This window comes from Athene noctua, chromosome 13 (genome assembly GCF_965140245.1).
Source record: "Athene noctua chromosome 13, bAthNoc1.hap1.1, whole genome shotgun sequence".
NCBI classification, from domain to species: Eukaryota; Metazoa; Chordata; class Aves; order Strigiformes; family Strigidae; genus Athene; species Athene noctua.
Genome location: NC_134049.1, coordinates 19,205,049 through 19,230,033, shown reverse-complemented (window position 1 = coordinate 19,230,033; position 24,985 = coordinate 19,205,049). Strand labels below are relative to the sequence as shown.

At 38.1% G+C, this 24,985-nt stretch overlaps 1 protein-coding gene across 3 annotated transcripts in view; it reads right to left on the bottom strand.

Annotated features, from left to right (window-relative positions):
- The window catches only part of TLN2 (talin 2), a 206,509-nt gene that overhangs the window by 63,836 nt on the left and 117,688 nt on the right, over nt 1-24,985 (bottom strand). For all 3 annotated transcript variants that reach the window (XM_074917751.1, XM_074917749.1, XM_074917748.1), the window contains 14 exons: nt 23,624-23,791; nt 21,838-22,132; nt 19,388-19,554; nt 18,179-18,307; nt 16,415-16,528; nt 14,490-14,603; nt 12,985-13,119; nt 11,899-12,027; nt 11,223-11,325; nt 8,734-8,942; nt 7,794-7,913; nt 6,577-6,774; nt 4,240-4,379; nt 282-375 (listed from right to left, as the gene is read on the bottom strand). In XM_074917751.1, the coding sequence (XP_074773852.1) occupies nt 282-375; nt 4,240-4,379; nt 6,577-6,774; nt 7,794-7,913; nt 8,734-8,942; nt 11,223-11,325; nt 11,899-12,027; nt 12,985-13,119; nt 14,490-14,603; nt 16,415-16,528; nt 18,179-18,307; nt 19,388-19,554; nt 21,838-22,132; nt 23,624-23,791 (2,115 nt within the window). The remainder of the gene's footprint in view (nt 1-281; nt 376-4,239; nt 4,380-6,576; nt 6,775-7,793; nt 7,914-8,733; nt 8,943-11,222; nt 11,326-11,898; nt 12,028-12,984; nt 13,120-14,489; nt 14,604-16,414; nt 16,529-18,178; nt 18,308-19,387; nt 19,555-21,837; nt 22,133-23,623; nt 23,792-24,985) is intronic.

The following is a 24,985-nucleotide window of genomic DNA, read 5'->3' as shown; positions in this document are numbered from 1 at the left end:
CCATCTCATCATGATTCTTCCTTAATTCACAGTAAGTATAAATAATAAAGACTAAACTGTATCTTTTTGTGAACAGGGAAGAGGAGATGGGGACAGGGCAGCAAATTTCACCTGGCCAAAACGACAAGATGTTCACAGAGGTTCTATACTTACCTTGTATGCAATTAAAACCCCTGCTACAGATATCAAGTGAGAAGACAGTGACAGCAACTAATTGGACAAAGGAAACAAACATTTGGGGCCCATTTTTATACATAAGAACTTTTGACATGTAGTAATACCTCCAGTTCTCTGAGTGCATTATCACATTCCTTCTGACCGGGTGCTTGCTGCGTGCACAGTGTGATGAGCTGGTTTATACTCTCAGTCACAGCTCTAGGGAGAGTAGAAGGAAAAAAAAGTGTATTTTAAACTATGCCTCTTACTAAAACTTTTGTTTCATTAACTGTACACTGCATAAAGATTCAAAATTTTGATATTCCTCTACATTTTTCTCTTCAGTGTCTGGGAATTAACGGTATGTTGAACAGTTCACTACAGACCTCTTCTTTAATGAGCTCCATAGGAGCAAAAACATTCTCACCAAAGCATTTGATAGTGATCCACACCTGAAAAATCTATCTCTTCAGTGCAAACAATTGAGAAGTTAGTCCAGAAGAAACAGAAGCTTCATCTCACAGCAATAAGCGTATTGGGTGTCTGTGGCACGGTTTTGGCTGCAGGGGTGGCCTCTGCGAGAAGAGGCCAGGGGCTGCCCCATGCCAGGCACAGCTGGTTCTAGACAGCTCCAAAACACCCACCGCAGGGCACCGCTGAGCCCAGCAGCCAAGCTGGTGGCACCTCTGGGAAAATGTCAGTAAGAAAGGGCAAAACATCAAGGCAAGAAAGACACAGAAACAAGTGGCCAGTATTTAAAAAAAATGTTTGAATGTAAAGTACGATTATATGCCCTTTGTTAGCAAAGCCTCGTGTCTTGTCTGCCATACTGTATTACACACACATATACTCCTGCTATATATTTCCATAGTCTGTTGATTTTTTTTCTCTTTAACTAACCATTGATAGTCGCCAAGTCAATATGCACTGGCTCCCTTAGGTTTAAATCCACAGAGAATATTTTTGCATTAATATTTCTATGGAAGTTCACAGTTCTGATGCTCGTGAACACAGACTGAATCTGACACACAATACAGTCCCTATTTGCGTTCCTGATGAATGCTCTGCTATTAAGCAAAATTTATTATAACTACATTCATTTTAGACTAATGGCTAACCACCCAGGAAAGTAACTTCTAGAAGAGGAGGCTTTGCAGGAGGAAGTCTGCTGCTGACTGTTATTAATCAAAGATCCTTTTCTATAGCTAGACATATTGTCACCAATTTGCAGAAACTTAGCATGTATTGTGGCATTATAGTGGAATGCAAGTTTTTTGTGTTGTTTCTTATGGCAAATTTGAAAATGAGTGAAATCAGAGTGCATGGAAAATATGTTTTCCTCCGGTCTTGAAAACTCTGCATGCCATTTGGATTATTTTCTCTTTAAGAAAACTGGCACTTCATAACATGTTTGGTAATATTAGTAACATGATTACCTAGATGGATGGTATCATGCTGTTACAAAAGAAAACAGGATGTGTGCATTACTTACATACCAGGTTTTATGTTTAATTTCAGGGCAAAGACAATGGAAACTATCAGACATGTTTAACTGAGATTTCTACCCTACCCTTTTCAGTAGTTTTGGTGTCCTTGTGGAGCCATTTTAACTGACTACTTCAGCCTTTTAGGACTTCTACATATCTATGTCTTGTGTCCTGTCTGGCATATTGTATTATACACACGTAGTCCTGCTATATATTTATATGGTCTGTTATCAAGTTTGTTTTTTTTCTTTAACTAATCAATTATATTCTCTGAGTCAATGTGTGTGTATATACACAAATATTTTTACAATTATTACCTATCTCTGAAAAACAACATGCATGGCTTCACCAACATAGCATCAATACAAATGATGGCTTCTCAACCTCCTGAACATCAGTGATTCATCAGAAAAATGTCATTGCATACAGACATATGAATAGATGGCAAAAATGGAAGGTTCTGTTCACTCCCAGAGAAACTCCATGCAAAAATATCGTCTCAGATTTTAATCTGAGAGACAACGAATGTTGACTCTGAGAGTATCAGGGATTAAATAAGGAACCCCAAACTTGGTAACTGTCAGCTTTGTAGAGGATGTAATGTGGTCCCATGAATATCATTACTACACACAAGGTACCTGTATCCACGAATACATCCAATGTACAAGTATTTTAAAACTTTATGGAAACAGTAGAACCAGGAAGGCAGCCCCTCAAACACAAAACCCAGAGTGGAAGAGAGCTTCTAGGTCTCTAAAAGCCGCATTTGTTTTCATCAAATACAGCATATAAATACTTGAGTCCTGCAGGGAACTCAGGCAGAGTCCTATGAGGCTGTCAGAGGAAGTGAAGAAAAATGCCTCCACAAGGAGGCCAAAGCTACTGAAAATCTGGAATGTCTATTATAACTGGAACAAACGGGGAAGAAAGGGAAGAATACACAAGAAGATTAATCACAGTACTGTAGAAGATGAAACAAAAATGAGAAGATAAGCCATCTTATAAACAGGAACCAAAGGAAGCTGTATCCTTTTGTTTTCATGAGAAAGAGAAAAGTAAAAATACTTGACCCTGACCATATCATAGCAGGGAAAGAGAACAGAGCCCTGTCAAGCTTGTCACAAGCAGCCACAGAGATTTGATAAGGGAACTATGGTGTCTCCTTAGAGTCTTAAACACAAACTGAGCAATGGTGCAGTATTTACTTTTTATGGTTATCTGATGTCTATGTAAAGTCTCATGCATGCAGACACACATACACACACTAACAGCATGACAAAATAGAATATCTAAAGGCTCTACATGGCTTGTCTCCCTTCTTTTATTACATACTTCTACAGAGGGAAAACCAGCCTGGCAGAAACTAACAACTAACTGGGCTTCACTGGGGACACTCACTTCCTCTACACTCCCAACAGGAATGATCCAAGCCTAAAGCAGAAATCTGTAGCAGTCTGATGCTGTAGCAATAACAAGAGCTCATGCAACTCCTTCATGTTGAAGAAGTGTGCTTTTGACTACCTACAACTTTCCTAGAAATGATATATTTCTAGGGAGACAAGATGGATGTCAGAATTATTTTTTTTTAACCAAATATGACAAAGTAAAGCAGCATAATTTCTTAAAGAAGTCCTTTGTTAAAGGAATGGATTTATTTTTTAAAAATAAAGTTATTGCTATTAGAAAGGGATGATTCCAAGGTTCAGGACAAACATCAATTACATTATCCCCAAGGAAGTAACAGTCTTCCTCACTTCCTGTCTAGGCTAAGCTTTGTGGGTATAAACATTCTGGAAGACAATATTATAATTCACATCCACATGATCTTGGATGTTCATCTGATTTAATGTTAACATTTCTATGTGTGATGTCTATCTATCCTTCAGCAGTCCCTTTCCAGTTTGATATTTGAACATTGCACTTACAAACTTAGATAACTGCATAAAAAGTTAATTCATAAAAAAACATTGTGAAAAAGATTTGATAAAATAAAGGAGAGGTGATTATCCAGTCAAAGACTGAAATGCGGTATTATTTTTCACGTGAACACTGAGCACCTTGACAGAAGAACAGGGTCCACAAGATGAAATTCAGGGCATGGTTGGCAGAATCCCTAAAGTAAGGGTATCTTTCACCAAATACACACAGCATCTAACTCTTCCAAGTGTTCTTGATCATACACATATACACACTGTTAGTGACAGGCAGCCACAATGTGATTTTTAGGCACATTCTATATAGAAACATTATTAAATTTCTTTTCTTTATTAGGGATTAAGAGGCTTACTTTTAGCTACTGCCTTGACAGAACACAGATCGTAAAAAAACAGTAGGCAAAACACACTAGTCCTTCTCAAAAACCAGGCCAACTCTTCAACTACTGGTTCTTATTTCCACCAAAGGTAACAAGTTATGGCAGTTAAGGAATTACTCCAATATAAGCAGTTTTCCTCCAGTCTACTTTCATTTAAATAGAACTGCAGGTTCCAACCACTCAGTTAACTGTCCATAGCAGAAGAATATATAAACATATTATAAAGATCACAGAAAAAAGCAAATATCTTAGGAAAACCGACAGCAAACAACACATTCTTACCTTGCTGCTGCTGCTAAGAGGTTCTTGGCATTAGGAGCTCCAGGATCAACAGATAGAGACTTGGCAGCTAGTAACAGCTTGCTGGAAGCCATAGAGATGCTCTTGAGGTTACCTATTACTTGAATCTGGTCCTCTTTAGTCTGGAAAGCCACAGCAGCATAACATTAAGTGCAGAGTTTGCAATAAGCAAAGTGTGCTAAAACCACGTTTGAAGACCCAGTTTGTTTATCCACTTGAAACCACTGACATGCAGGGGTCCGTAGTCCAGAGAAGGACATGGACCAAAGCCTCTGTTTGCCCAGACAGGTGTCCCTAGCTTCACTTACGTAACAGAAAAAGAAATAGCTTGGTTTCTAACAATGGCAGTATTCACAAATGAGCAACGGAGAAACTTTACTACTTACTGAACAACGCTTTCGTTGTCAAGACTCTCATGTGTCTCTGCCTGGCACAACTGATCCACATTATTCAGTCAGTGTACACTCTGTATTCTAGCATCCTCTGTGTAACCCACAGGCTCTCCAGCATCTATCTGGCATTAGTCACACAGAAAGATCCTCCCCCCAAGTCCTCTAACCCAAGAAAATATGTTTCTATAAGCCTACTTTGGTAAATATTCAGACTTGGACATTCTATTACTTATTTCAAGCCATTGCTTGAAAAGGAAAACCTGCATGTACATACAGTTAGAGGGCAGTGCTGCATTATCACTATATATATATATATGTATATAAATGAGTATGTATTGTCACATCTCACATATATATATATATATATGCATTATCACACAATATATACAGATAAATCACCTATCTGTCACTACACAGCTGTGACTAGGTTCTTCTGTCAATGATCAGTAGAAACAAATTCATTGTAACAGTCTGATCAGGGTTTTATGTAAAGAGATTCCATATTTTATCCTGTATTTACACTGTATTTTCTCCCTACTCCGACATTTTGCTGGGCATCCAAAATACCTGGTGTTGCTTCTGTTCAGGCCAAATAACTAGACAAGGACAGCCATTAATAACTAAGATGGTTATCACCCCCTATGTCAGCAGGATAAGCAAATCTTCAAGGCCCACAAGGTCATCAGCAGATGGAATTCTCTTTTGAAGTAGCTCTTTGCAGTACCATTTCTACCTCTGCCTTCACTGAATTGCCTCAAACAAAACATTCTAAAAGTCAATGAGGCCCATGGCTAAAAACATAATAAGGCACCTAATTCCTACTCAATTTCAGAGAACGAAATGATATTTGGTGCCTAACTCACTTCATGGATCTGGAATCTAAATGATTAATTTTTGATGGAGAATAATAAGAAGTCCAATCTCTCTACTCAGCTCTATCTACAAAGAATATGCTCGGTAGGGATACTCCATAAAAAACTTCAAAGGACTGGCAGGCACACTCCAGACTTTCTGGCTAGTTTTCTTTTAGCAACCATTTCTTAAGTCTGCAAGTTCCTCCTACTAACTAGAGCAAAACAGTCTGCAGATTCATTTTTCTGCAAGTCCTCCTTGCTATCCTAGTACGTGACCCTTCTGTATATGCTGATATTTGTTATGCTAAATCATCTCCAAATGACCTGTCTGTGTAATTCTGTAGACATAAACCCAGTAAGACAGAATGAAGGAGGTATCTTCTGACTTCAAATGAGTACCTAGAATACTAGGAATAAGCTAGGTAATGCGTGACAACATTCCTGATTGTTACTGAGTTCATCAGAACAGAACTCTGTCAGATTTTAAATCACTAAAGTGATTAGTTTAAATCACTGAAGTCCAAGTGCTTACTGTCAGATCCATGGCATTTTAGCCAGACCAAATACTTGTTCCACTCTGTAGCAGGTGCACAGCAGCAAGCACCATAGAGCAATATTAAGTCTGCATTTTAAACGCATCTCTTCTACACCCTACTTAAAGCATTTGAAAATTAGCAAAGAAACAATTAGTGCTAAATTTTGAACTGTGTTCATAAAAATTAAGCTCCATGGCAGTTCTACCAAAACAGAAGCAGCCATTTCCACAAGTTTTGAGAGGCTCAGCACACCTTCATACCTTCAGATACACAGTTCAAATTAGTTAACAGCCCAAACTAGACAGAGGAGTACAAAGTCATATTTCTGACTGGGCACAGGAACAAAGTCCAGTACCCTGCATAAAATACAAATGCTGAGTTGACTTCAATCCAGATAACCAGGTACGGATGACTGCTTCCTAACAAACATCACCCATCATATCTGTATAGACTCACACTAGCTAACCAAGATACTGCACCACAAGATACTATGCCAAAGATAATTCTTGGTCCCAGTTAGCAAGATAAAAATCTTACTTGTGCTTGGCCAGCCATTTCAATACCAGCATCAAGAAATTCATCAAAATCATCACTAAATTTTCCAGAAGCTGCCGCCAGTTCCCCACTTTGGCCCCGTGTAGCATGGACGACTTCTCCAGCTGACTGATTCAGGTCTGCTGCTGCTTGGTTCAGTTCACTCTGAGCTTCTTGAAATGACTTAGAACTTGGAGGTAGCTGTAAGAGACCAAGTGCCATATTTTACTGTCTGTCACACCACACCAGCTCTTCATGACTGGAAAGTTCAACGCAATGCAAGACCACTAAATGCATGTGAGCTTCACATACAAGCTAGAATGGAGTACTGCAAATGGACTGCTAGTGATTCAGTTCTGAATGCAGAATAGTCCAATGATGGAACAGCTATCAACCAGAAATCTATACAGCAACCTTAGTCCTGCTGTTTCTTTCAAGGGACAGACAAGTATGTAGGCCTTTCAAGGGACACCAAAGATGTTAGCTTTTATGGTTCAACTACGAATTCGAAGTGACGAACTCAGGGGCAAAAGATGGAGATTTTTCGTCTCCAAGTCATCATTCGCTTCCACAAGCAGACTTTCCAGAACACCACATGTCATTGGTAGCTCTTCACAATCACTCTAAACTCCTGACCTGGTTTTACCAAAAGGCATTGCACAAACATATTAAAATACAATTCCTCCTTCATTCACAGGGTTGCAGGATCACTGGTAGGCGCACAATAAAGTTCTTCAAATCATATAACCTTCTGTAAAATTACCAGTGCACAAAGGGGTTTTTCAGACATGGATGCAGTTTAACAGAAATATAACAATTCTTCTCCTTGTAAAAAACATCCATAGAGGCACCATTTTTTGACTGACCACAATACTCCTTAAACTGTACTGATCACTTCTAGGTGGGAGATGGATTTTAATTTTCTCATTTTCATATTCTTCAAAATGTTAAGTCACAGTTGATACTTTCAAAAAACCAAGCTAATGGTGATGTGTGACAACTTTAATATTGCCTTCACATGCCACAAGACACATTTCATCTTTCCCATAAACAAGAAGAACAGATTTCGGCCAAATCAGCTACTTAAAGTTGGATAAACTTAAACAAAACTTCTATGAAGTATACTTAGGGCACATTTACTAAATAACAATTTGACATGAGGAAGCCAGATCTGCTTTTTGTTTATCTGAAATTTATTTCTATATTAAAAGACATCTCACCGAATCAACAAGGAGCTTCTTGCTAGATTCCCCAATACTCTTCAAGGCCACATCCACATCCTTTTGTCCAGGCAGACAATTCACACAGTTATTCAAGGAGTGAGACACTGCTTTTGCCACCTACAACACATAAGTAAACACATCCTTACTGAGAAAGGCTTAAGTGGTCATTTATCTAATAGGAGGCATATTCTAAAGCCTAATTCCTACATTCTGATTCTAACAAGACCATTTTTGAGGCTTGTGACTGACTTGGTTTGTTCACTTGTAGTCTAGCAGTAGTCACTGTCTACGCTCACCCATCTGATAGGATAGTGTTGGCAGGTCAGCTCCACAACTGCTCCTGGCACCTGGGATAAAGGCTGCAGCACTGCAGATAGGGGAATGCCCCTGAAGTTAACCATATACTAATCACAGAAATCCTTTGGATGCTTCTGTTTTCAAAGTTCTGATTAAAACAAACATCTCCTCATAAGAAATTATTGAAAATACAGGCCAATTATAGAACTTTTCACACCAGTAAAAAAGAACCTGTTACTCCTTTAGTCTTCACAGTGGTGCCACATGTGTAGAAAACTTGCCTTCTATTTTTGAATATAACATGAATACAGATTCTTCACTTGGTAATGATCAGTTTAACAGTTGTTTCATTTTTGCAGTCAAGCAGCCTGCTCAAGTATGTTGTGGGTAAAAGCACATAACTGCGTCTTTGTACAAGTTTATTTTTCTAAAAGATGACTAAAATATCCCACTTTGCGCTATCTGCATTGATTAACGTAAGCATGATGTTACTATCTGAGAGCTGCTGGAAGGAATAAGAAAGCTGACATTCCTTGCAGTTTTATTTTTCTGTTGTTCTCTCTCAATATTTAACGCTGTGTTCTAAGTAATGTCGCTGGGTGTTTGATAATTCATGTAGCTGGCTAAGGGCCCAACTTACCTGGGCTAATCTCTGCTGACTGTCTGCATCCCCTGGTGCAGCGAGGGCCTGCTTCGCCTCCTGAATAAGCATAGCAGAGCCTTCCATGACATCCCTTGCCGAATCCAACATTGCATGTGCTGCCACAGGGTCAGTGGTAGATGCTGCAACCCCTCTGGCTGCCTGAGCCAAAGTCTTCAAAGCCTGAGCAGTTTCTCTGGCAGCAACTCCTATGTTTAGATTTCATTAAGTATTCTGTTAGTAAAGATGATCTTTGTATTTTATGACAGATGACTTTGCAGTCATCCCATGCAAAGATCCCATTGCAAAATAACATCTCAAATGCAGTTTAAAAGAAAATCTTCAAACATGAACACATTTGAAATAGGCAGAATCATTTGCCTAGAAAAGTCCCTGTAGTGAAGCTGTAAAGTAAGTATTAGGCCCCAAAGACCACATTCCAGGCACAGCTCTGTGTCACTGACTACATCTTAGTGAGGCACTGAAAAAGGAAGAAAATCTAAAACCTGGAAGTGCAGAAGAACTCATACTCCAAGCTATGGAAGAAGTGATTGTCTGCAAGAACAGTGTATGTTACTTTGGATTTTTTAAAGAATAAACACAGCAATAGCTTAAGTTCAAGCAATTAAAAAAAAATAACAGAACATTAGGGATGATACAACTGGATATAACCTAACGTGCAAGTAGAAGCACATAAAAATAACTGAATGAAGTCAGAGAGGATGTAATGAAATTAGATTCTGTGGTCTGTCTGGCCAAGATTAGATGATATTCATCAGCTCAAGTGCTAAGGCATATGACCATATGAATACTGGTTCCATTTTTGTGAGATTTAGTTCAGCCCCTAAAGAAAACCAATACAAAATAGTCTTCTAAAAGACCTTAATTAGCAAGTCTAGTCAACAACTATGCAATTAATGTGCGTAGCATATTTTGAGTGAAATACAACCCACAAAGAAGCCATGTTAGTATTTTAACACCAGTGCCTTTTAACATTTTTTCTTCTGATTAACTGAACATTTTAAAATGAAACATTAGAAGATAAAGAAAAGCAAGTGATATTGTATGTCAAAGTAAAGATAAGCTAGGCAGAGAAACAGTACTGCCTATGCTGAGGTTACAACCTTTCTATTTAACAAACCACAGAGCTTTCTACATTCTTAATTTAAAAAATTTCAGAAGAAATACCCACGTTTTGTTTCCTTTATTTACAGTACCAGTAAGCATCTTTGAAGTTCAACTTAATTTATCAGAGCACCACAAAATACAAAGGTCTGACTATTTTGGTTTCAGTTTGGTGTTGCTTTTGTCCTCTACAATGACTTTCAGTACAAAATGAAAAGAAAATTACTGTGACAGTTGCAGACAAGAGGGAATTATTAAATAGTGAATATAAGCTGTAAAGAACTTTTATCACAGAGAAAGAGCAGAATGTCATAATATCTGCAAACACTCGAGTGCTTGCTTGAACACACAATAGTTTTTGCATACTAAGGCAGAATAAGATAGAAAATAGTTATATGAGCTTTGAAAAGGAACTCACTGCTTTGTAGGATTTCCCAACCAAACAGGTCTTATAGTTTAATGTTAAGAGAGTTACTAGATTTAATTATTTGATATCAGTTGCAAGTATCTGCATCCTTCACCAGATACCCAGTCCTAACTTCTGCATAATTATGTGATAGAAATGTGAGCCATCTTAATGCAATTACACTTGCTTCAAATGAAAGCAACTGTAAGTTACATAGCCCTGATGCAATTCTATCCAATGAAGTGGTAATTGTCATAATGCATTTTATCAGTAATATTTTTCAGAAGTCCTACAGTAGCATTTGCATCAACAGCTTTCATTTCTTAAAGAAATAACAAGACAGAACATTTTTACCATCTAAGAGTAAATCTTTTTCCCTTCTGCAAGGAGCATTTTCTTATTAAGGTGGTTTTGGTTTCTAAAAGTACAGGTACAAAAACAAATCGCAGAATCTGTGTGCCCACATTCCCTATTGGCTTTAACTCAAACTATGCAAATATGATCAATGAGACAGAGAGACCAGCTGCATTATACATGTAAACTGGTAACACCTAGTAAGAGATACAGTTTTAAACATCACCAAATACCTTTGCATCCTGTGGTTCAAAAAATACCTACAGACCCCTTTAATCTTCTGAAAGGACATAGCAGTATTTCCAATGGCACTGACCTTTAAATTGCACTACATTTTAGTTCTGTCTTTCACAGAGTTTCAGTGGCATGTATTTACAAAAACAACAGATGTCTTGATCTATTCTGATTATATACACACAGTAGATTGCAAGGTTATTCTTTTATGAAGCATGATTCGTGCTAGCAATTCCTAGTAACTTGCCATAATTTACTATCAGCATAAAAAAAAGTAATTCCTTGATTTAAGTAGTTTGTGATAAGAAAACCCTCTATCAAATATTTTATGGAAAGCAGAGGTTTCACAGAGACATGAATAAAACACTACCTGTGTAGTGCTCGTTGCCTTGAGCAGCACAAGTTAACAGCTGGGCCATTGATGAACCAACTGCTTTAGATGTACTTCCCAGGTCCTGAGTGCATTTCTCAAGCTGTGAAAAATTGCAAAGGACAAAATACGCTGTTTAAGCTCAACTAAAACCCACTTGTTTTTTAAATAGTAATAAAAAATTTCTTATTCCACAAAAACCAAGCTAGTGAACATACACACAGTTTCTCTGAAACCTGACAGTGTTTTCCCTCTCCTAGGTGAAATAAATTAACATATTAGGTAATATGAACAACTATTTTATAATTCACAATGGAAATCAATACCTTCATCTGAGAAGGGTTTTTTTGCCAAATATTTCACTTTCTGAGCCTACCAGGACTGATAGAACTATTGAGTTCTCATCTTTGTCACTACTGAAAAAAAATTTCTTTTTGACGACTGAAACATTGTTGCTACTAAATTGTAATTTGTACAGTGCTGTGAGTAATTCTGCTACAGAACACACTTCTGGTGTAGCGAGAATATATACTCTTTCAAAGAGAATTAGTGCAAAATCCTATCAGCATCATCATTATCCAAAGCCTCATGACTTATTTTGCCTCTAATACTTAAACTTTTTAACAGCTAACTTTGTTCGTTTGTTTTTAAATGAAGAACATCCTTCCTCAATTACACTTTCTCCTGGGAGAGGTTTTAACTGTCCATCCACAGCTGCCATCTTCGCATCTTGCAGTTCATTTTTGAGCGTCTGGACTGTATTCAAAGCAGAATCGATTTCCATTGGGCCACACGCTTCATGAGCCTATTCAGAAATCAGATCAATCACTGTTAGCAGCTGTAAGCCACTATCAGAAACAGTAAATACTGCAGCTATCATCTCCCCCTACCAAATTATTGCCCTCATGACTTTAGAGGCCATTGTGGGCACTTTAAGTGTTACACATCAAGGATTCTAAACTCCTGCACAATATTCTCAGCTTATGAACAGAATAACACACTGTTAAGAGCCCCCATGTGAATGCGACGCACTTAGCTTGTGTACACATACCTTCACACTAGGCAGTCCAGGTACTGAGAAAGTAACTGCTGCTGTCTGGACTTCACCTTTGACAAAGTCTAACTATGCATCGTGACTGAAGTCACACAGAACCCTCTGATGTGGCAACCCACAAGAAGTACCTGAGCTGGAAATGTTAACATTAGCTCAGGTGTAGCCATCTATATGCTGCAATCCTGGTTTTGGGCCTCAGCGTACACAAAAAAAGAGCAGACCTTCCACTCATACTTTTATTGTAAACACATATATAGTTTAGAAATCTATGTATGAAATGCAGACAGCCTCTGGTTCCCTGAATTTCAGGGGTGATAGCTCCAATTCACAATCACAACACTGACCACAGCAGTGCTGTATTGGGGTTCTCTCCCCAGTTTGGTGAGATATGCTCCCCTGTCCTTGCTCTCCTTCAGAGCTCAGAGCTTTGATGTGATGCTCTGTGTACACCCTTCTTCTGCCTTTCTGGTATGGAACGGGTAGCACAATCTTTTCAGTTTTCTTGCCACCCCCCTCCCCTTTCTATTATGACACAGAAGCCACCTGGGAGTCTGAGCAAACTGTGCACAAAAAGCAAAACTGAGCAGTGAACACTGCCTGAGCATGAGTCACTCCCTTGGGGGAGATACACTGAGCCAAGCAGGAGTGAGCCTGTGACCACCATCCAAGCCATCTTGCTTTCACCGATTAAAACTAGTATTTACCTACCTTCTGGGAGGCAGTTCGTAGCTCGGCTAAGCTGGTAGCAAGATTCTTTGCACACTGACTTAGCTGCATTGCTGCTGCTTGGTCAGCCACAGTGGGGACTGCAGCTTTCGCAGAAGCCACCATTTTACTTCCAGGCTGTTCAAAGAAGAGCAGTGAGCACAATTGGTTTTACTAGCTGATTTTCTTTAAAGGTGGCTTAGGATTCAATAAACAAACTGCTTCCTCCATTCACACGCTCATGATGTTTCTAGATTTTCTGTAACGACCACTTCATGCACTTCCTTGCTCCTTAACTATGCAGCTTTTAGATCCCAGCCTTTTATTCATATGGTGCACCCTGTCATAATTCCACATTGCAACGTCCTCTGCAGCAGGACTCATTTGTGATTTACTAGTACAATGACTGCTTCATTGGTACCAATGTCAGCCTGAAGCCTTTGAGTACTCATGTAGACTACTTAAAAATATTTAAATGTGGAGTTTTGCCAGTCAGCATTCATGTGGTACGAGCAGGTCCAAGGGGCACAGATGCCAAATTCGTTTCAATGTTTCTAAATACTAAACTCTGTCAGAATTCTATATATTGAAAACTGTAATTCAAGCAATGACTCTTCATAGGGTTTGTTGCTAATACAATTAAAACAATTTGCTGATTCTCACCATGGTACACACATACAGCCAGAGGGGAGATGGATCATTTTAGTGACCCCAAAGGGAATCATGTAGCAAAATATGCAGAACAAGAGCATGGTTTGCCATACCTCTGACTATATGAGAACACAAAGAACCTGCTAACAGCAACCAACGAAAGGGTTCATTTCCATTCCACATTTAAGGCAGGACTAACTGCTGCCAAGTAATGATCATGTCAATATATGGGGAATTGCTTTCTTCTCTTTGTTTCTTGTAATGTCAGCAATAAACCCACAGTTTTGTTATCAATGCTCAATATTTTATCTATTTTTTAAAAGATGTTTTGGAAGAACCACAGATTCAATTTTTGTGTTTTGTTCAAAACTTCAACCAAGACCCATCACATACGCAGGCGAGCATCTAAGAGAACATGGTAATATTCCCTTTTATTTGTGAAGAATTCTGGAGCTTGTTGATGTAACACTAACTTTACCTTTGCTAAGAAAGGTTACAACAGCATCTCACATATTCAGATCTCCGCTTAGAAAGATGCTGAATTCTCTCCATCTTGTTTTTTAAACTCCTTCCCCAGAAGGCAAGTGCTACAGCAGTGAATATTTCTTCTCCAGACACTTCAGTTTTCTTGTTACATTTATCCTCAGTTTTGGCAGTTGTCACTGTCCACAAATTCAAGATACTTCAGCCATCTGACCTGAGGAACTAAATTCTCCTTAGCTATGGCTCACAGTGATGAACCTCTTTACACGGTTCTTAACAGTTTACTACTTATTTATCACAAATAAAACCATACAAAAACATAAAAAAAGCTTTTTGCTCTGATGGAATCTACTACAGTGATTGATTCACTTCACCTGAAGGAAGTTCTGGCTGGAATTTATGAGAGCAAGCTGGGCACTGAGGTCTTCTGCCTGAGCTTGACTTCCTCGTACACCCTGCACCAACTGAGGAATGTGGTCTGCAACATTCTATAATAAAAAAAGGGAAAAGCTTTTAGTAGAGAAATAACAACTCCAAATCCTCTGACACTAAAACAAGCCCTCTCCCCACCACCCTTAAAGACAGCCCGTAGTGTTCACAGGTACAATACTCTTGTGCCTTCACAAAATTCATTTTGGATTCCATGGAAATGAATTAATACATGATAGGATTTTTCAGAGATATTCTGCTTTCACTTAAGAAATCTCTATACAAGCTACTCATTAAAGATTGTACAAGACAATCTAAGATTTTTCTGCAAAATTATGTACACAAAGTATTGTGAATTACTTCCTTTGCATGTTGAAATGCCAGTACTGGAGATGACAGATTTTTCAAGAGACTGTCTTGCTTTCATAAAAACACTGTCTTTTCCTAAAGGAAGCACCTCACCCTACTTTTCCTTGACTTCTAACAGTACAAACTTTATAGTATGGCTGGAGCACTCTGAAGCGTGTATTGCTAAAACTTTATTCCTGGACTGCTCAGACTGATACTCCTTGTCCATCCATTTCACAATAACACATACTTCAGCAGTGCAATACTAATTTATTTTCCCCTAAAAAAGTAGGTATTGGATATTCTCTGCTATTTAATAAATCATCAGCAAGATCAAATTAGAATGAACTGTAAACACTACATTGAATCAGCTTGCTTTTTTTTTAATTCATACTGAAATAGAAGCTGCCTGAAACACAATCTTGAGATGTACTTGAGCTACCATATCTAATGCCAACATTTCTTAGGATTACCACTGTGACAAGAAATAATTGCTGAATGTTAACGTGGTTTTTAACGATGCCTTCTTTAATGGTTTTCTTCTTGTTCCTCACAAAACTGCTCTTCCAACCAGAACAAAACCCTTTTGCATTCTATTGTCTTTTTCAATTTTTTGTTTAAATGCAATTTCTTTAAAAACCCTGAGGCAACATTAGTCAGAGCTAGAAATTAAGCTGCCAAGTGTAGCTTAAACACAAAAGAGAACAGCTTCTCACCAGACTCTGAATTCCAGCTTGGAACAATAAAAATGTGCTTGATTTCAGGCATACCTTAAAATCTGTGGTTTTGGCAGCTTTAACTTCAAGCTAGAAATCACGTTAACCCCATAGTAAGGTCTAGCTTACTTTTCACAGTGACATTTAAGGCCCCAGTTGCTTGTAGGCTGAACATCAGAATGACAGGCTCAGTATTGTTAGTTATATGACCAATTGCTACTTCACCCTTTTTTGTGGAAAATTCAAAGGTTACCTTTATTCTATAGCAAAACTCAGTCCCGTTTCACTGCATGTATCATTCAACAGCCTGTTTTGATAATCATAGAGCTACTGGCCTGCTGAAGAGCACACTCATGCGCTGAACGTGTGGCCAAGACTTCTTGCCAGTGTGCAAATTTCTGAGCAATTGGATCCCTCCACACAGAGCTTCTAGCATAGCTCTGCATGTAAGTACTGCTGACTGATTCGCAGCAAAACTTTTACTTAAAGCATTTGCTTCAGGTGACTTGGCTGTTACTCAACAGACACGTGCTGAGGTATATAAGCCTGTCAGTCCTTTCTAGTAAGCTGGTCACAAGGGCATTTAACAGCAAAGTACTAGATGGTACTCACAGCAGCTCAGCTTTTCATACAGTAAAGCATAGAAACTACGGATAATACAATATGTGGTGTTGGTTTTGCTTGTTTGGTGGGTTTTTTCTTTTAAAACTCCTTTTGAGGTTGCAACAGTATTATTATAAAAGCGATCTTCAGTTCTCCAGAAAGCAAAGTTCAAGAGTTATGTCAGTGAGTTGTGATATGTTTACCTTACAGCTCTGCACAAGTTGCTGGTGGGCTGCTGTGTTTTTATTTGAAACAGCTGCATTCTGAGAAGCTGCAATAGTCTGAGTAGCAGCAGCTGCAGCTTGTTTAGCTGCAATCTTTGGAGAAAAAGAAACGGAGTTAAATCAGTGGTAAAAGTCTGAGTAATTCACAGGATGAAATATATATTATAGGTAACATTGACAGTAACAGCTTTGACAAATTAATGCATTATATCCCTTGATTAATTTGATTTGCTTTAAGGAAACCCATGACTGCTCTTCTCAAGATGAAAATGAGCTGAACACTGTTATTCATCTCTAACTTGCCAATAAAGAAAAAGGTGGAACTAGAAGAATTCTAAGCTCTTACTGCTTCATAGCTTAGGCTGCAACATCACTACGTCAATTAATTACAGAGAGCAGAAATGGTCTAATCGATTAGCTCCACACAAAGAAGGCCAGAGAAAACAGGCAAAGTACATTTAGTGCTTCACACTGCTACATTAACAACTCTGACCAAAGACTCAAGGGAGCCAACTTCTACTGAGATTGCTCTATGGCAAAAGCAAAGATACTAAAATGATGCAGAGGTATAAAATACTGGTATTACTGAGTCTAAAAGCACTGAGAAGACGTTCTTCAACTATCTAGGAGTGTTATTATCAACCTCTCCTTATTACAAAATTAAAAATGTAACAATTTATCTGAAGTATTTCAACATATTGTACAATACTTTTCTTTAACTGGCCCACTGCATGAAGTTCATTCTCATCATTACACATTTCACTCCTTTGTAAGGCAGTATATATTACAACAGCAAACCAAAATGTTCTTTCTATAAAGCTCTTCTGCATGCAGTTAGAAAATTAAAACATCAGCCTTTATTTCCTGAAATATTTCTGATATTTTGTTTTAGCCAGATACAGTAATTAAAATGCACTTCTGGAACATGGTTACTTAGATCTCCTTGTTTGTCTAATCTCACTGCACTTGAATCAGACTACTGTAAAACCACAGTTGGAAACCAGGAATTAAGAAAGGCTTCTTTTTTTTAAAATCTGTCTTTTCTACATTTTAGCTGAGAATGGGAAGATCAAACCTTGCCTACAGGACAAACTTCAGAGATATTTTATCCTTAGTGCATGGTAAATTGCCTTTCTCCCCTTTGGCTCTGCTACTAGATACGATGTATCTTTTCACTTTCCTTTCTGCTTCTTTGATTCTCTGATGCCTTTCTCCCCTTTGGCTCTGCTACTAGATACGATGTATCTTTTCACTTTCCTTTCTGCTTCTTTGATTCTCTGAATAACTTAACAGTTTAATTGGATATGCTGTAATTTAACATATCTTTGTACGGAAATTTACATGAAACTGTCATATATACTAATAAAACCACCAAAGGATATTGTGTGTAAATGACAGATCATACAGACAGATTAAAACAGTAATGGAGTAGTTTCAGCTCAGCCGTTTGAAACCTCAGCTGTTCTAATTTTTATGACTAAGCCGCTATCAAATGCCTTCTGAATCAAATTCTTATACCACTTTACTACATCAGAGATGCAAGTTTCTCAAATTTCTGAGGACTACGGTATCATGTAATAGCATTCTTAATTTCAAGCTTTGTACTCTGGAACTGAGCTTACATTATCATTCTGTGCTTATCACTCTTCCTGAAATATACATTTCCACGTGCCTGAAAATATCTACAGATACTAATTATTAAAATGGAGTAAAGTGAAAATCCAACAAAATCTACTTTCCAACCTCTAATCTGTTGACAATTTTCTTCTTGATGGCATTCTGTGCAGCTGCATTTGTAGCAACCCGTAGTCCCTCTGCTGCTTCTCTCAGACGCTGCTGTTGATCCTCATTTTCAGGATTGGCTGCAGCTCCCTGCACAAAATTTCAGATCAAAAAACATGAGTCTTAGTAAAAGTTCCTGGAGAAAATGTAGATGAATATCAAGGCCTTAGTATCTGCTACATCAGCCTTGTATCATCTTAACCAAAGTTAGAAGAACATTTAAATGTTACAACGCTTTAAAGTGGAAAAATTATCACTAGTGCAAAGTTGTTACTGTATCTGTTAAGTACTTTGAGGAAGGGAGTTGAACATTTGCTTCATATACTACAGGTGTTTGGGAAAAAAAGCCTCTGTAAATTGCTTCCACTATGATCTATACTTTAATGAATGTAGGTTTGGAAAAAAAAATAGTTTTAAAATTCCCAATTCAACATGCCTTTCAGTAACTGCAGTCCAAACCTTGACAAATAGTAAGTTTTCTCCATTTGAAGTCTGAGAAAGTACCAGAAAGTCAAGGATATGCTCTGTAGCCAGGCATATGGACCTTCTAGAGCCCTAGCAGAATAGCTGGCCCTGACCTGTAAAAATCATTTAAGTGCAGGATCTGGGAAACAATTCAAAGAACATATTCCTCCCTAGTGGATTTAAATAGATTTCTAGCACAGGAAGGAAAGATAAGGTTAGGTGTTTGCCTCTCTTGGGAGAGGGGGGCTGGGGGCATAACAACACAGGCAAGATTCCCCAGGTCGACGAGAAAACTGTTCCTAAGACAGAGGCTGAGCTGCTTTTTTAGTGGTCTTTGTAAGAGATATTTGCAAGATACTGCAATGGGTTTGTCGTTCCCTTTGTACTGGTAGATTGGTACAAGACCGCATCACAGTGGTTATGGCTGGTGGTAACTGCCCTGGGTGACTTGACTCGTGATCACCCTGCACACAGGTGAGCGAGGCAGTGCAAGAAGCGTTTTTAAAACCAAAAAACCCCCCAGGTAACTAATAAATTATTTTTTTCTGAACGTACCTAGGATGTGATTAAATGCAGAACGTTTACAGGATAAGAAAAACCATCCCTACTATCAGCCAGATCCTCTCTATAATATCCCACATACCAGCTCTTCTTTGTGTATAACCAAGCAATTGTAAGCTGACAGTTAGTTGATTTTCCTGGTACCTTTGCAGCTTCAACCATGCGAGCTGTAGAATCTGCCAGGAGCTTTGCAGCAGCCAGAAGTTTCTTAGAGTTGTCCATATCAATTTCTGCTTCAGCATCTGACCTCATGGCATTGACAAGATCAGAAGTGGCTTGAGCCAGTACCCTGGCCTGCCGGACCATCTCACCTGTGGTGGACAATTATATTTTTACTTTTCTTCTCTCTGCGTTTCAGTTTTGGTTTCAAATGTCATCTCAACAAGACAAAAATAAAGTTAGATTTGCTGAAGCATTCTTCTGACTTGAAAACAATACACAAATAGTTTGTAACTTAGAAGCTTCATAAACAAAATCTTGGATCACAACACAAATGTAGGAAACCACTATAGTGGAAATTAAGAAAAAATGTAGTATTTGCATTCTAGATAGCAAGACAAAAACCAAAAATCAATACTTTAAGGTAATTTTGAATATACAGTTCAAGGAAGCTCCTGGCCCAGTGAAGACTAATAATTTTGCTTTCAAATTATAGCCAAGATTTCACTCCTTTAATAAAGTTACCCATCTTTCACCTTTTTTGGGGGAATTACCTTCTTTCTCATATAAACTAAATGAAGAACTCTGTCAGAAGAGATTCAGCCCCAGTTACATGGTTTTGGCCAACAATAAGGTGTATATTTAAGACACTGGACTCATGTTCTGGTCATGGTGAAGCACAGAGATGAAACAGCAGTGCTTCTGAAGTGGATACATACCCCTTCTAGAGCAAATTCATTTGGTCACTAAAACATACACTTGAACTCCTTCTTAATAGACTTTAACCCATAAAGCCTTTGGCTTTCAGGAGGTTACCAAATCAAGAAACATGCCTTTGAGTCACAGGCTTCATCCTTTTCAAATGCTTTAAAAAAATAATGGGAAATAAAACCAAAGCAGCATCTTTCTCATGTGTAAAGGTGACTTAATGGGCTTCAGAATTAAATGGCTTCTTACCATGCTCCTCTGCTCAGACACAGGCAAAAACCCCTAAAGTTTCAACTATTTCCCAGTATGTAATTTTGCAATTAAAATTTTTACCAATAATGGCTAATGCAGCTCCCAGTCCAAATATTCCACTTGAAAAAATACCTTTAAATGCCCTTTCTTACAGTATTAAGCCAGTAAATCAAACAGAAAGAATAACCTACTTGAGCAGTAAAATACAGCAATCACAAGCCAACGTCTCTTTACTGTTAAAACTGCGACCACAGGAGTGCAATGATAAATTAGAAATACAGACTGGAATCTGAATGCCTTACTAAAAACTACGTATTGCACAACAAGATACTTGACTGAATATATAGACTGAAAATATACAAGATATCTGAACAGAAAATAAATGCTACCCAAGATCATCTCTTTTACTGCATCCTTCTGTACAGAAGCTGAATTGTAAGTGACAGCTAAACATAAAATTTTACATGCTTTCCTGTGCACATTGACCACAATTAAATTCCTTAGGATAGCTACGGAGCATTAGAAAACTTTTTTCACAGCTTTCTGTGCAAAGATTGAGTGGTTTGTCAAACATTCCTGTGCATCTTTTAAAAATTCTAATCACTCAGAAAAAAAAATTCACTCATAAAGAAGATTCTAGGGACAAAATACACTGAGAATTTCAGTAATTATTTCCTTGCACACGTTCCTCTAGAAGAGTGCTGTATGGTTGAAATGACAGTTCCTTAAAAAGAAACTTCTTAAAGTTTTACCTCTTACACGTTAACAGCCAAGGTGACTCTACAGTAAAAGATTAGTTTGTTCATATCGACTGTAATGTGAATACAACTGTGACTGAAATATTTTCTTTCCTGTCCTTGCATTTATGTAGTTCTAAAGAAAAAACCAAAACCATACTGTTAATTGTAACTGCTTTTTCAAAACTAATTGCGTTTTAAACTTCCTGTGAATCGTCTTGATTTCAAGTTGATACTGCCCCTTCACACTGTTGCTACTTCATAACATTTATAAGTACTGAAATATCACCATTCTAAGTAATTCACAGGTTCTTTACTAAAAATCCATATTGGACCAGTTACATGTTAGGCATCTCAAGATCTGGTTGGTTCTAAAGGCTGCACATTTTAGAAACATCACAGGAAAAAGCAGAAGTTTTAAAACCTACAACAAATCTATGCATAATAAAAGCAATCACTGGGAAGTATTCAACCAGGTACCTATCTTCATATTTGGAGAAAACAGACAAAATATTACAGTATTCCTTTAGCATGATATTGATCGTTTTCACAGAATATTCATTCTGTCTAGCAGATACGTGCATTTTGCTAATTTAATACTCCGTGTTGAATGACTAGCCATTGTGACAGCACTAGCCTAGAAGCACAGGGCACTTCACAGAAGTGCATATATTTGCATTATCTGAAATGTGCACATCTCTGAATTGTGGAAAGCGACTGTCCATTAGAGACACTTACCAGCATCTCCCATCGAACTGAAAATACTCTCTGTGACACACATGATGGTGTCCGTAGCCTGGTCGTAGCGTCCAATAGGCTCTCCCCTGCTCGCAAACTGGCGGACGTGCTGCAAGAGGTCATTCAAGGCTTGGCTGACGATGCTGGCAGCTGCACTGACCTGTTTCAGTAACTCAGTGTCATCCGTGGCAGCCTGGCAGGCCCTCACACAGTTCTCCACTGAACGGTCTACCAGTTTCCCTGCTTCAATCAGCTGTTCCTGACACACTGGAGAGCTGATGGTGGGACTCACAACCTGCATGGGGAAGTGACACAAAGCATTCAGAAAAGGCTTATTTGCAAATTCCTAACTACTAAGTGAAATTTCTACAACATTAGTTTTTAATCTTTAACCTCTCTGTTTTCCCCAGAGAGAAAACCCTCAAAGTGAGTATTAAAATGGTAGCTTCAGACATCTAGACTGGGAATCTGGGCTCTGAATATCATTAACTTAATCTCAGTGCTGAGAATAGAGGCCCACACCTTGTTTCATGCTTCTTCAGGAGCTACTGAACTGAGAAAACACTAGACAGTGGTTCAGGAGGGTAGGCATGGGCCAAACTCCTCCAGAGTGACTACATCCACTGGCAGACTTCTGTACCCTGGAATTCCAAATAAAATGAAGTATAAATTCAAATTGGTCTTGTAAGACCTCCTTATATCAGCCTTTTGTTTGTTTAAATAAAAGTAGTGCTTGGCACAAGGCAAACAACATTCTACTTCTGAAGCCACAAGACAAGTACTAAACCCTGTAATCTACACATTAGAAACAACCCTCCCCCATTTTTTTCAGGCATATCCAGATAGCTTTTAGCAATGGGAAAACTATGCATATCTTACGAGGAAAACAGGATGCCACCGGGTGTCTTATGCCACACTGAAGAAATTCACAAGCAGTAAGAACATCAAGTCCAAATAATGAAAATTCATATATATGCATTACAAAAAGCCCTTGCAGCCAGAGAAATATAATAGAAAATATTGAATGTTTAATACCTAATATTGGCTATTCATTTTAATATAAACCCTCTGGAGGTTTCATAACAGTTGAATGCCCATTTCCCTCCAAAGGATGACACTGCAGACTTCAAAAGCAGCATCCAAGTAGGAAACGCAAACTATCTAATTTTTAAAATTAAATATTTTATTTATTTATTTTCAAGGCAAAAAAAGGCTGCAGAAGACATAACAATCCAATCGCAGACTTCAGAATTTGAGGTCTGATCTCAATTCCTTTGTAATTTGCTTAGACTGAAAATCAGTACTTGGCCAAAAGCAACAGATCTATTAAAACAATGGGCTACCGTAAATTAGTGCAAATATATTTAATGTCAACGATCACCAACTTGATGCTATTTTCAGCAAGAATACCAACTTCTAATTACTTAGCTTTAAATGTGGTGAAGCCATCCTAATTCTAGGCTTTATTAGAAATCTTACATAGTCCCCCAAACAAACTGTGCTTCTTGAACAAATATTTTTTTACTTTTTTATTTTATCAATATTAGTAACTTATCAGATGGGCTCTGTTATCTGTGGAACCTTCTCTGGAGATTACAGCAACACTTCACATCCTCTGCACTCCTGATTGCCACTGCTATACATGACAATTTATTAATCAACTTTGATATTGCATAAATCTAGAGCTATGATATTAACACAATATACTGCTTGAGACTGCTGGAAATGCACAGAAGCATACACTCGAAACGATGCCTTGTCACCTCACAATCACTACTAGCCTCACCTTTGCACAAGCCACAAGCTGGGAAGTAGAGAGTGCACACTGTGTAGCAGCAGCAATGACCCTGTTCTGCAGGACTGTATCCTCAGCGACCTGTGCTACATTCTTGGCCTTCAGCACTAACATGGCAGCAGCATTGGCAACAGCTTTGGCCAGACTCATCAGAACATCCTGGTAAAATAAAGGAAAAACTCAGTCTTGTGAGCAAAAAAGTAAATACTTTCTCTATATTAAGATCAAGTTTTCTGAAGGTAAGAAGTTCTCTTGTATGAAAACTTAAAACAGTTTAATGTAAAGCAGCAAATATGACTATTACTCAGAAAACTCAACAGTTTTCTGTTCTCAGTATAACTATTCCTCTATTTATATTATCAGTTACTGGACTGAATGCGTATGGAGTGTCAAATTTTGAATTCTCTCAGAGTCTGTAAGAACAAATCCGTGTCACAAATGTGCTTATCTTTACTTCCTCAGAATACACTGTTAGTACAAAAACATCTGGAGGTCACCAGTAAACATGTGATAAATATCTGCAATAAGGATGACAACCTCAAAGAGCAAAGTGCTGAAGATAGACAGTACTTGAGTTAATACTAATTAAAGTACTTAATTGTTCTTAACAGTAACAACAACTGCCACTCCATTTTTGAAAATGCCATTTCCAACCACAGTATCTCCTTGTCCATGATGTAAATACAGCCCTATAAATTATTGCTCAAAAATATAACTCAAAACAGGTCTTAATTCCAGAACATTTCTCCCTCGTACAAAAATTTAGTTAACTCTTAAACTGCAAAATTAAACACAGTCATGTGTTAATTCTTGTAATGAAAAAGTTCAGAAATTTTTTTCCCATTTCCCCACTTAAAATGCTACATTCCCTATACCTCAGTTTTTTAGTGGGATGGAGTCTTCCTAATGCCTCTACTGTTAAAATGACCTGTCTTTCCTCTAAAAAGATACTACAGATACACTTATGCTAATTTTAACTTCACAGCAGAAAGTAAGCCTTGGATTTCAAAAATTAAGAACACCAGCTTTCATTTTGTTTTTAGGGTATGAAAGCATGATAAACCATCCCTCTCCTTACCCACCTTCTCCAACACTCCATAGCACTTATCAGAATGCTTAGGTTCTTTCTCTTAGCCTAGAAAGAGAGGGCCACAATACATACTCCACTAGGAACACAAATGAGAACTCTGATGAAACTTGTAGGCAGATTCACTAGTGGATCAAGTGTTTAAAGTGGCCTGTTAGTTGTATTAGCAGACATCTTACAGTGTACTCCAGAGGTCTATCTGTGGCTTTAAATTACTTCCCCTTGGTTGTAGTGCAAACCTGCTCTTGGCATTCAGTGAAAAAAAT